Raw genomic sequence first — 13,654 nt, 5'->3', positions numbered from 1 at the left:
TCCCCCTCTGTCCTGGCTTGCTCTGAATTAGATGGAGAGAACACAAATAACCTCAAAATATCTTAACACAGGACATCTCAACTTCAGGTCTCAGCATTAGGACTCTTGCCCAAATGACCTTTTCAGGTGTCTTCTGAAAGATAGTCACCGCCACCCAGGTGTATCTTTCAACCCTCCTCAGGCCTCCATCGTCTTTCAAGCCAAGGTCTGAAATGATAGCAGGACGCCTGGGCTCCCACCTCCGCTCCAGGGATGGATACCAATGCAGATGGTCACGATCAACTCTTGCTAACTCCTTTAGAAAGAGAGGTGTTTCCTTTCACAATAATTTTCTGATTTTTGGAAAACTCCAAGAGAGAGCAAGTGCTAGTTTCTGACCCTAGAATACAGATACATTATTGGTGGTAGGTACACTATGTGAATATAAAGAAGAGAGCATCAGCCTGCTGGGTTCATTGTGGAAGTTTCTTGCATTGTGATTTAAGGCTGAGGTGTGGAAAGCAATCTGTGCAAACAACTGAGAGACTGTGGCAGACGTCAATTTTGTTGGCACCTGTAGGCAGTCCTTGGCTTGCTAACACAGTCCAGTATTTTGTATTTAAACATCTTTAGATGGGAATGAGCTTTTACATTGTTTCCTGCTCGGTCCCTGAGGGCGTGTGAGGCCACATCACAGATCCCATCACACTCCCTGGCTTCTCTAAGCCCAGCATACCTGCTGAGTTCAGCCGTGCTGTGGTTTAGGGTTCCTCCAGCTCTGCTCCACAAGCTGTTGCGTAGATAAAGTCCACTTAAGTGTGAAAACAGGTCATCCACATGCCTTTCGGGACCCAAGTTGTCCCAGGAGACTTTAATAATATGGAACCAAAATGCTACAAGCTGTGTGTCTAACCTGTGATCTCTTTTCTTCTCCCTACAGCCCAGACCCTTTAGCCCACCCATACATTCTTCCAGCCCTCCTCCGATAGCACCCTTAGCCCGGGCTGAAAGCACTTCTTCAATATCGTCAACCAATTCCCTGAGTGCAGCCACCACTCCCACAGTTGGTAAAAAATTATCTCCTCTCTTTCTTTTAATCTGTTTGTGGGTTTTGACTGGCTAAGTTTTCTGATCTGAACTCCCCAGGCCCCGTGTTTCTGGTTGAAATTGTTTTGCTGTGTGTTTTGCTGCTGTCACCTGACTCTTCTTTCCCCAGCACCTTCTCAGAAAAGGAGGCAAAGGACTTTACCCACACAAATGAGCCAAGGAACAAAATGTGAACACCTGTATTTTGCAGGGTTGGTCTATGCTATTCCATACAGAGTTATTCACAAAAGCAGAGAAGAAATCGCCCAGGGAGGTCCTGTAATTTAGATATTTCTTATAATAAAAATAGTCTCCTTTGAGGGGAAGTGTTTAAATTCCAACTGTGTACCACACCAGAAATCACAAAAATGAGAACTTTTATTTTCCTGAAGCTTTCACTTTTTCATCATTTTGGGTTGTCCTGAGGTTGACAAATGGTATAAACATTGGCATTGTGAGACTTGAGAAAAATTTTTGACATTTTTTTTCTTAGTGCTTTTCAGTGATATGTGGTCAATTTTCCCAGAAAAATTAGTCATTGCTGGCATTTTCCGTAAATGCCTGTGCCTCTTTCCTTATGCTGTGATGAGAGTGAAGAGTTAAGAGTGGCTGCTGGGCTGGATGGTTTTCCCAGGTTTCCTGTTGCCCAGAGCATCTTCCCTCTTCCCAAGGCTGGTCTCTGTGTCTTCCCACCTCCCATCAGCTCCTGCTGCCTCTCCCCTTTATTGCATGGTGGCTCTGACCTGGGACTTTCCCATTCTACTTTTCCTATACAACTTCCCTTCCTCTCGTTGTCTTCCTTTGTTCTCTGAACTCCCCTCCAACTCACCCATGCTATAAACCAGCTGACCCATCTACATGCTCAGGAAGATCATCAACCAAAGCTAAGTGAATTCCTTCTGCTACCTAAGGAAGAGCACCTTGCAGACTTGCCCATGTGAGAAGTAGGTGAATCAAAGTCTGAGGCTCTTCTTGACAATTGTCTGTTTTCTCAGAGAAATAGGTTAAGGCGTGCTTCTTAAGGGCCCCAAAAGTAATTCAAACTCCATCACATACTCTATATGTTAATCAGATAATCCCCAAAGAATCCTTCAATTTTGGGGAAAATATAGGCAGTTATCTGGAGATTTATTAACATTTTTATACAACTATGTCTATTCCTTTTCTGCATCAATTGGGGCAATTCAGGGCTTCTGTTTTTCAATGCCTGTCAGCTCATTTTTTTCTCATTTTGTTTGTTTGTTTGTTGTAACATCTTAACCTTATTTTTTTCACTCTCTCTCTTTAATCTCCTTGATTGCTACAGCCATGCGCCCAACCCCACACCACACACACACTCTGGTTCTACTGTTTTGTTTTGTCAAGATCATTCATTCCATCCACTCTATATGATTTGCCTTGTTGGTCAGAGAAGAAAGTAAGAGTGAACTGTCAATCTTAAAGCAGCCCCTAGGTGACCTCAGATGAACCATATAGTATGTTCTTTCAGTTCACTTTGATTCATAGAGAAAACTGCACACACAGAGAATTTGAACTGTGTCCATGTTCTGCATAATGTATTTCTATACTTTCTGCAGTAGAAATATCAAATTCTGGCCAGTGACTTTGATTTTAACATATCTAGTATGTGTTCTTTCAAAATTAACCATGGAGGGGTTAAAAACAGCAGCCACGTAAGAGGCTGGTCTTATTGATTCACTGCTGAGGAACATACTGATTTAATCTGTTTGGTTCTCTTGTTTTTATTTGGCTTCATCTACCCACTGAATTCCTCACCCTCCTGTTCCTTATTTCCTCCTGCTGTGGTCACCTGACAGCCACTTCTCTCTGAAGTAAATACATTATTAAGTAACTGACCGGCAACTTCTTGTGTGTTGCTATTGCTCTTTGTGGGGATGCTGTGCTTTGACCAGTCAGCACCAAGGGACTTCATCCCGGCTGACTTGGAATGTTGATTTAATGTAGTCAAATGACTTAAGGGAGGTTGAAAATTTCAGCATCAAATTCTCTGAAGTTGATGGCTCAACATTTTCCTCCACCACCACAATACAATTTTGCCATTTCCTATGGTACTTGAACCAAAATCGGGGCAAGTATATGGAAACCAATGAACCGAGTTTAAAGTTATCCATGAACTAAACTTTTGAGAGCAAGTCTAAATTTTCTACATCAAATTTCATGCTTTCAGTATGAAATTTTTCGTAAGAACTGTGATTATCAAGTAGCCACCAAAGAAACTCTATGTATAATAAAAACTGAATGATAGGTGATATCCTAGGACCTTAAAAATTGACAAAAAAAAAATTTGGTGCTACATGAGCAAAATGGAACTTTCTCTGTAATGTCACAAATTCAAATGACATAGAGCTCCTACTCAACTGTATGTCATCACATTTAAGACACCCCTGATTTTAAAATATACCATTGTTTTATATATGACTAAAAAAAAGAGAAAAAACTATCAATTGAACTAAGATGCAATGCTTTCTTATATTAATTATAAAACCCATCCCAATTTCAGATAACTTATCAATGGAATACAGTAAACTATACTACAAAAGGCTCACATAACCTGTGTTGTATGATTTGGGGGAAAATTGTGTTGATATTATGGGGACAGGGAAAATGTGTAAAATTATTCTATTATAAACTTCAGAGAAAGAGAATGGAGAGTTGTCTCTAATAATAAATATCCAATTTTTATTACTTGTGTCTTATTTCTGTGTTTGTACTTTTTAAAAAATATTTGCAAATTATTTTTCTTAGGACCCCACTGCAAAAAGACCACAGGAAAGACAATTTTTCTTCCCTGTTAATTTCAAGTTAATTATATTCCTTCGCTGGTAGTTATACATTTTAAATTGCATCTTTAACATGCAAGCTAAACTGAAATGAATGAAAAGTAATCATGTCTGGGTACCAAAGGAAGTATCAGATGGATTGGTTGCTTCCTTTGGTCCAGAACTTCAAGCAAAAGTGATTTGTATTCAGTAGCAGAACCACAGCATCTAAAATGTAAAACATTTCCTCCAAAGTGGTTAGCAATTCTTTTTAAAAAAAATTACTGAATCAGCAGCAATTATTCTGCACAAAAAGAAAGGATACTATTTTCTTGGAAGGACCTGTCTCCAGTGCTCCCATGGATATTATTATAGGAGTTGCATTAACTTGTTGTAGTTAAAAAGAAAATCTATGCATAATAAAAACTGATTGAAAGGTGATATCCTAGGGCCTTAAGAATTGGCAAAAAACAGAAGCTTCCCTACCTCATTCCCTAAGTCAGGCAGCAAGCTAATAGAATATTTTCCCAAAACATTATTGTTGATGGAATTTTTTTCCTTACCCTCATTCATGTCTATAACTTTGCATTGTAGATAGTGTCCTCCATTCCTGGTCTTTTTATGAATTTTTTTCAGTTTTCTACTAAAGTTGTAATAGTACCTTTAAGACCTGTGGCAATATTGTTTTAATCAAATAAAGTAAAATCCCCAATTACCTGCTTTTGTTAGCTGGGGAGAGAGAGAGCCTGTGTAAAGATCTAAAACAGCTGAGGTCCAGAGCATCAATTCATAATGTTGTGGTCAATATACAAAGACATTTATCCACAGCTGGATACCATAGCCAAAGATGAAATTATGATAATGCTCTTGAAAACTGATGGTCTATAACTATCAAAGGCAGGTGCAAGGCAAATTGAAATTGGATATTGATGAGGCTGCAATGGGAAAGTTCATTCAGAGACCTTGAATTTATAAGGTTGCTTTTTATGGTCATGTTAAAAGCTAGCTTCTCTTTTCCTGGGGAGAATGTGCATGCTGGGCAGGCCTGTTGATCTGTCAGGGCTCTGTCAGGAGGCTCTTGTTGATAGGCATATGTCTGGTCACTTGAGAATTGCGTTGAAGTGAAATACACTTGCGTAAGTCAATTATTTATGATGCCTTTAGCAACTCCCTGAGAAGGGCGGGTGTGACTTCTTCCCTGGAGCTGACCAACTCACAGATGCTAAAACCTGACTTTTTTATTTTTAATTTCTTCTCATAGAACCATCATCAAATCAGCATATCACTTTCTATATCTTAATCACAATCCCAGTGTCTTAAGTTATATTTCCTTTGTTCATGAAAATCATTCCTGAGTTTCAGTCAGTAGAGTGTGCTATTTGCTTTCATTTGGGATTTGTATTTGTGTTTTTGTTTTCCATTCGTTTATGTTTTTTTGGTTCGTAGTGTCAGAAGATGATGTTTTTTATGACAAACTGCCCTCGTTTGAAAGGCGCTGTGACACGCCTGCAGGTATGGTGCTAGCTGAGTGATCTCTAGATACTTAGACTTTTAAAATCCAAGCCATTCTCCATCTGAATGCTAGAAACTTCATGGACATGCTCCTCACCTCATGAGTGTCCAGTGCCTCTCAGATGCACCCTGTACGTTCAGTGTTCATCGCCGAACTCATGCCACTGATATGTTTGTAAGTGGACATATAAAAAAGCAGCAGGTTGCATGACAGTTTCTCAGTGAAAAGGTTTGAAAAGATGAGATGCCATTGCTTTGTGACTTTTCAAAGGAAGGAATAATTTAACTGCTCAGAATTCAGAATCACATGCCCAGTAACTGCTTCTTAATTTGAAACATAATAGAGCAGCATCAGTAATCTCATTTTCTCTTTGGTACAGAGGTAAAGGGTGTTTTGTGTCTGGACACCTAAGGTGATTCCAGCAGAGGGATGGAAGACCTGAGACATCTTTCATGAACTTTAAATTGATATGCAATGCTGTTGTCATTTAAAAGCTAAGCTAATGTTTCATACGACCCATAATACCAAGTTTATCTTTCTAGAGACATAGAAGGGGGTGACATTGAAGATGAAATGGATACAGCAATTGCTGAATGACAATTTGCCCAAATTAGTGCAGTTAAAATATGCTGATGCCCCTGCATGGCCAGGAAGACTTCTGCTCCCTGCACACAGGCACCAAGTATCAAGCTACCAACAACCGTACCCATCCCGTTAGGCTGCCATAGCTTTGCTTTTGCTTTCTGTTTCCTCAACTAATAAAAATAATAATAATAATAAAAAGACAAAACATAGATCGCCAACCTTCCCTTTTTCCTGCACGCTAATGGCATGCAGTGCCTCTGCCCTTCCCTGTAGTGAGATTAATGACCTGCTCTGTGACTCACATTGTGTCCTTCTCTCTCCCTCTCCTTAACCTTTCCCATCCCGCTTCAACTCCTGGCCATACAGAGAATGAACAGCCTTCCCTCGTTTGGTTTGACAGAGGAAAGTTTTATTTGACTTTTGAAGGTAAGTAGTACATAGCATACCAGATTCTAATTTAGACTCTCTTTATCCTTTTTTCCCCCATGGGCTTTTCAAAATCCCACTTCTGTCCAAAAGTTCTGGCCTCGCTTTCCACCTCAAAATGCTATGGCTACTTAGAAAATATTAAAGACCGAAGAAAAAAAAATTACATGAATTTGGTTTATATGTGATCTTCAATTTTTCATCCTAAACAAATTAAAGTGAATTTGCCATTAATATTAGTCACTTAATTAACTGTGGTCAATTGAAAAACAAAACAAAACAAAGCACATCTTTTCTTGGCCAAGGAACTTAACTCTGTCAACCAGGGCTCTTTCCTAACTCTTTGGCAAATGCAATGCAAAAAAGTACAAGAACATTTTTGGTTAGTATTGGTGTTTAACTTTGTTTTCAATAATTAATATTCCAGATGCAATATCCATGATTGTGAATTGTAAATATGTATATAAATAAATGTATATATTCTTAGAACAAGTTATGCTGCATAGGAGATCGGAAAAACAGGGAAAAGAAAAAAGAAGTATTTTAGTAGGTTTGATTTTTTATCTCCTGAAATTGCAATTAGAATGACTACAGTAAAATGTCAACTATTGCTGGACTTGCCATTTTAGATAATTGAGGAAAATAAATATAATGTTAAATTTCTAAGATCAGTGCTTGGTAATTTCTTGTACGTTGGATTAAGGATTATCAATCTTCTGTTTTATACTTAAGTTCTAAATCATCTTAACTGACCAGGAATTTGACAAAATGGTCCACTTAACCTAATGGTAGGGAAAAAATTAAGTAATTTAACTTAATTAATGGGTCATCTTACACATAACAATTCATTAGATAAGCCCCTAGATAGCTAAATTTTTCTTAGGGTCAAAAATTGGCCAAAAAATATTCTACTCTAGAGTCAAATCTCAGTATTTAACTTTGTATTTGGTGACAACAATAATTTTCCTCACTTGGATGTGTGATTTAATGCAATTTAAAAATTCAGAATGGCTGATATATATGAGTACGTTGTATGGATGTAGTTTTTTTTCTCTCATCAGTGAATTTTGTTTGCAATATGGTCCTTGACATGGAAGCCCTTAGCTTAGTTTGGTTTTTTTTGTTCATTTTTGTTTGTTTGTTTTGAAGTACCAGGATTGAACCCAGGGACACTCTATCTCTGACCTACATCCTAAGCCCTTTTTATTTTTCACTTTGTGACAAGTCTCACTAAGTTCCTTAGGGTTGCTTGGGCTGGCCTTGAACTTGCAATTCTTTTTTCTCAGCCTCCTGAGTCACTGAGATTATAGACATGCACCCAGCAGTTCAAAGTAGGTTGGGTAACTGCAAGAAGGATGGTCTGATTTCAAACTTTCCAAATATCCTGATATCTTTTCCTGGCTGGGTAGAGGACAGGTGACTCAGTGGTCTTCATGGGAAGATGCATATTTTCCACATGATATCAAAGCCTTCATTTACCTTAAGTCATTAATTTTATAAGATGAAAAGTCCACAAACTTGTGACCAGTGAAAATTTCCCTTCGAATCAGATGGAACTAAAAAGTGCCCTGTTATCTTTTTACTTATCGGCACTTCTCAAAGGATGAAGCTATAGCTGAAGAGGTTGGTAATCCTGAAGTATAGCAAACACCTGTACTTGCAAAGGCCCTTTCTCTAGTTCAATCTGGCCACAGCAGAAGCTGCAGTTTACTCTGCTTTTGTTTGTTTGTTTATTGATTGATTGATAGATGCTGGGGATTGAACCCAGGGGTGCTTTACCACTGAGTCACATCCCCAGCTCCTTTTATTTTGAGACAGGGTACTGCTAAGTTGCTGAGACTGGCCTTGAACTTGTGATCCTCCTTCCTGCACTGGGATCACAGACACGCACCATCACGCTCAATTTAGTTCTCACGGTTTTAATCAGGCCTTTAAGCAGTATACTAGGGAAGCTCTTAAATAATTGTCTGGGACTCCCACAAACCAACTCTGACCGCTTTTTCGGGGTTGGTTTGTTCTGGCTTTGGAGCACAAGTTGTCTCGTTTGCTTCTGTTTTAGTGTGAGTCTCTTTTCAGAGAAAGACAGTGAACTTTCTTGAAGACACCAATCTAAAGACATTTTTGATTGCTTGTTTTAGAAATATACAGTATCAATAGAACGCAAGTATTTCATAAATATGTGGAATAACATTTTAATGAACGTATGCGTAATATCTATTAGTAAGTTTCTGAGGGTCTAAGGTTGAGAATGTTGCCATTCTCATTAGCAAAATCCAGTTTCCTTAGGCATCTGGATTCAGGTCAAGGGAAGTAAGCAAGAAAGAGTTTTAATGTAAACTAACCAGGATATCAAGTACTGTATTTTGTTCATCTTGGACTTGGTTCAAGTTTGGGAAATATGAACGAGGATTTCTGGGAGTCATGTGAACTCCTTATAATGAATATGTACATCCCCATTCATCTCACCAAGAAATGCTTCTGCAGAGATAAGTGTGTTAAAATACACTTCAAGGGAAGCCTTAGGAGAAATTTTAAAATGACACCTTGCTACCTGAGCAAAGATGGCTGTGTTTTAAAAATGGAAAAGGTTTGTATTCACCACTTATATGCGTGAGTCTCTGATATTTTTAGCTGGGGCAACCTGGAATTTTTTAATTTTATTTTATTCTGTGAAGACAAAATGACACTAACATGGCCACATTTTAAAATACCTTGGGAATAACGCCCCCATCTCAGTTTCCATATCACAGAAAAGATTATCATCAACATAGTTGTTGAATAGCATCTCTGACATGCTTTTCTAAGGACACTCTGATTTTACCCAACCTTGTTATTATTAATGTTAATCATCATCTTTAGTACTTTGGGGAATGTAGAAGAACGATTCCTATGCCAAATTATTCACCTTTTCTAAAGCTTTTTGATTATTATTTACTGACTTTTATATAGTGTTTTTATACTCTTCAAAACCTTAGCCTGCCTTGTTCACTGTTTTGTTTTTATGATGATTTATACATTATAGTCACTCACTGTTTGAGCCACTGACCAACCAACCAACGGATGAACATTGGTTTATGAGTTTATTTGGAGTGAACATGAGGCACTTCGCATTTTCAAACCTACTTTAACAAAAGAGATAGAAAAGCATTAGACAGTCGTCTAACTCATGCAATCCCTCGACATTTCTGAATATCTTTCTTTCACAAATGACTTCGCTGAAATCTTAATCTACTTACTTTAAATTAGGCTTCAACAGAGTTGGGTTACAAATGGTAATGAGCTTTTCAATTCACCTACGTCCATCTTATAGCAGTGATCACCTACCCTTCTGAGGTGGGAGCGGGAAATATTTTCATAATAAATAGAATAAGTGGCCGTTAGACATTCAAACAATTTTTAACATCAAGATGTTTCCAGAAGTGTGCTAGCCCTCTCCTTGGTTAGCTTTTTTAACTACAAAATCATCTTATATGGGGAGATGAAAAACAAGCAGCAACAAAAGCAACCTCCTACTCTAAGTTTGTGAGCATCTCAGTTTCTAAGAGCTTCAAGATAATCTGCTCCTGAGTCTCTGGCCTCTTGCACTCTCCTCTCCAGAAGCCCTGCATGCTGCTCCTCCTCCCCTTGCTCCCCTGGGGAATGTCATCCCCAGCCACACATGACATTTCCAGCCTCTCTGCTGAGATGCCCACTCTTTTCCTTCATTAAATTCCAGCCCTTTCTACAGAACACCACTTCTCCTATATCGCTCTCCACAGAAAGTTCTTCAGTCTTCTGTGGGTCTGACATCATGAGGCTAAGGGACAGTGTTCAGATTCTCCCAGTTCCCCATTGCTGCTCCCTGATCCTGGAAAACATCCATCTGATCATCTTACCACTTCCATTCCCTGGCCACAGAGTGTTCCTCTGTATTTATTTACGGGCTTGCAGTGCTGCAGCTTCCGGTTCATCCTTTGTCCCACCTCCTTCCTAGTATCATCCACAACACAGATTCTGTGTGGGTGACCATCAACAGGTGGGATCCAGGGCCTCTTGACTTCCCCAACTCCAACAAATATTCCCTCCACCCTATTCAGTAGCCTATTCTTCTGATCACACCTTGGAAATGGTTCCCACTGGCAAGTGTCAGTTTGGCTATTTCATAACTAACGGCTTGTCACTCTTCTTCTATATCATGGACTACATTAAGCAATGATTCTTTCATTCAATAAATATTTACGGAGTGCCTACTATGGGCGAGCACTGTCCTGAGCCCTCTCCATTAGTAAATAAAAGAGAAGAAATTCCTGTCTTTACAGAGCTTATATTCAAGTGTGAAGGGTTAAAAATAAGAAGTAAAATACAGAGTATGGCTATAGTAATGAGTTCTACAGGAAAATCAAATGGGGAAGGTACTGGAGCATATTGGGAGACCTGAAGAAATAAAACCAGTGTACCTAACATCTGAGCACTTAATAGGTACAAAGTACTTTCCATCTGTGATCTCATTTCATCTGCACAGCTGACTGATGAAACTGAGATGCAGATAACCTAAGTAACTCCCCCAGGATCACACCCCAGGCAGAGGCAGGGTAAGGATTTAAATTCAGGTCACTAGCTGGAGACTACTTGTCTGCCTCTTGACCTATGTGCATGTGTAGTTTCATCCAGTCTCAGCAATAGCAATAGTTTTCCCTGATCTCCTAACTTTCCCACTCTCTAATTCCCTAACACCAGACAGTCTTTGAATTCACTGCAACATCTGTTCTCCTGTCCTTCCATTGTCAGTTAGCCTGCTAGTCTTGGCCTACATTCAAGTTCTTTTCTCCATCCAGATTAGAGGGAAAATAACTTTCTGGAAGAACCTTAATCATCTATATAGTAGGAGCTACATTCTTTTCTTTTTGGAATTACGTTGTCTCTGTGAAACAGCACTTTAAATATCTGGGTTCCTTAGGCAGGTTATTGGTAAGACTGATGCAGGTGACTTAGTCATGGGTAAGTCATAATCATAGAGAGCTCATGACTTTCTTTATACTGACACAGTAATAAAATCCAGCAAGAGGTGAACAGGTCAAATTCTTCACATCACAAAGATATGATTCATTCACTCAAGAGTCACTGAAGAAAGGAAAATTGGAAAGTGTGACCAGTTTTCTGCTCTGCTAAATTCACAAAGTTCTTTAGGTGGGAAGCGTCTACTAATTGTACCTACCCCCACTGAAGGCCCTTTTTAATAAAAAATGCAACAAAGTTATTGAGTTCCCACTCTGTGCAATTTACAGCATTAAGTATAACCAGGTGGGAGAAACTATGTAAAAATATTTAGAAAAAAAAAAAAAAAAACAGTGATGCAAGCCTGTCTTCATTAAAAATATTAAAATGATGACCGCTAGCTCTTCTGAGTTTTTGAATATCAACTGTATTGTCAAGATGAAATGTATAGTCCTTTCTATTAAAGTAACTGAAGGTCACAGAGAGTTTTTAAATAGCCTGCACATGTTAAAATGATTAAGTGGAATGGAACCTGCAGAACGTTCTGGGAGATCTGCCAAGGGTTTCAGTGTTCACTTTGCCTCTTCATAGTAGACTAGGTGCCTGGTTTTAAAAATCCCTGGGACTGACCAACATGCTGATATTCCACTTGGTTTCCTGTTCTGTGAGGCAGCGCACTGTCCTGTTCATATTTAGTGTTCGATTGTCACGCTGGTGATGGAGTAGAAAACGAACTATGTTCCCTCATTCTGGCCTTCTGCCTAGGCTGAATTGTGTGAATGCCCTTCTAGAGAGGACATGAATGTACCAAACTCGTGTCATAGTTCTCTGATTAAATACCCCTGGGAAAGCTGAAGAGTAGGTGGAAGCTTCTACACCAAGCATGTCGCCATGCACGGGGTACCTGGTTAGTGAAAACGGCATACTATTTGGACTTAACATCTGGGGGCTGCTGTCCTTCTCGGTAGTGCTGATGCGACGCATAACTGATGAGGCCTTAACACGTCCACATTCTGAGCTAATCTCTCCACATCCAGAGGCTCGGATAACCTACACAGCAACCATAGGAAGTGAGCAATGTTATTATTCACATTTTAGAAATAAGTAAACAGAAGCTCTGAGTATTTAAGTGACTTTCTTGTGGTAACACAGCTATCTGGTGATGAAATCAGTTCAAGGGGAATACAAGTTGAGTCACAGAAGTGATGTTCCTTAATCACTGTAATTTAGCCCAAGTCTTCAAGAACCATGTGATCCTGAGCATTTAATGTCTCTGTGTCTCTGCTTTATCATCTTTAAAATGTAAGCTATAATTCTCACCTGGCAGAATAATTAGGAAAATCAAATAAAATAGATTCATTTTTGTTTATTAAGGTAGTATACACTATGAAAGTTTTTTTTCTTTTATTCACACTTTGAGGTTACATTTCAACTGAGTAAGAGATTAATTCTCCTCACCAAGGGACCAATAAGGTGCAGCCTACAAGATGTATGCCTTTCTTATTTCTGATGTTTTCCTTGTCTCTAATGTGATCTATTAACTCTCTGATAGTAACTAAGCCCAGGATTTTCTTCTTGTATCTCCATTAGACACATTAATGGTGTGTTTTCCTCCTCTTAAGATCATAATGGTCTAAACACAAGCTTCTGAAGTATCTCTCAGTCAAAAAAAAGTGAACATAATCCAATAGTTTGAAAATAATAAACGTTGGACAGCCTTTGCTTTGCTTAAGATTGAAGCCTTTCATTCCCAGAGAGGAAGACATGAACCCTGAGTGTGTGCTGCACTTGCTGGTGCAGAAACGTATTATAGAGCTGAATTTCTCATCTGCCTAGGGTTACCAAACGGGGAAATCAAGAACAGCACAAAGCCTTCAACTCCAAAAAGAAGGGTTGCTATGTGTAGACGATTTTGAAGCCTGAAGTGTAAGTTAAATCATTCCCTAGAGTAAGAAAAAGATAATAGAGCCAATGATTAATAGAATAGAAAAGTTAAAGAAGATTTACAAGCTTATTTCTGCACTCAGTGGTTCACAACTATTTCATGAGCTCTTCATAGCTACAGGTTCGGAGGTAAAATTCTGCCTTCTAGGAATTCACAAAAAATGGGAGCCTTTAGCACTTCTTATGAAAGGCATTCTGTGGCATATGCCACAGTAGAATTGCAAAAACCTTTTTTTTAATTATGGAAGATTTTTAACAGAAAGAGTCTGAGATAACTTTTTGGAGGAAGAGGGTTCTGAGCCTACCAGTATTAAAGGAGGACTTCTGAAAGTGGAAAGTGTTCCAGTTTGAAGGAACAACTGAGTAG

At 38.9% G+C, this 13,654-nt stretch overlaps 1 protein-coding gene across 23 annotated transcripts in view; it reads left to right on the top strand.

Annotated features, from left to right (window-relative positions):
* Sgip1 (SH3GL interacting endocytic adaptor 1) overlaps nt 1-13,654 on the top strand; it is a 200,500-nt gene that overhangs the window by 148,668 nt on the left and 38,178 nt on the right. For 8 of the 23 annotated variants that reach the window (XM_047541444.1, XM_047541437.1, XM_047541452.1 and 5 more), the window contains 3 exons: nt 920-1,046; nt 5,292-5,357; nt 6,310-6,369. In XM_047541444.1, coding sequence (XP_047397400.1) covers nt 920-1,046; nt 5,292-5,357; nt 6,310-6,369 — 253 coding nt within the window. The remainder of the gene's footprint in view (nt 1-919; nt 1,047-5,291; nt 5,358-6,309; nt 6,370-13,654) is intronic. The other 15 variants (XM_047541480.1, XM_047541501.1, XM_047541539.1 and 12 more) reach the window with 3 other exon arrangements.

This window comes from Sciurus carolinensis, chromosome 1 (genome assembly GCF_902686445.1).
Source record: "Sciurus carolinensis chromosome 1, mSciCar1.2, whole genome shotgun sequence".
Taxonomy (NCBI): domain Eukaryota; kingdom Metazoa; phylum Chordata; class Mammalia; order Rodentia; family Sciuridae; genus Sciurus; species Sciurus carolinensis.
This window is presented reverse-complemented; position numbering and strand designations above follow the sequence as displayed.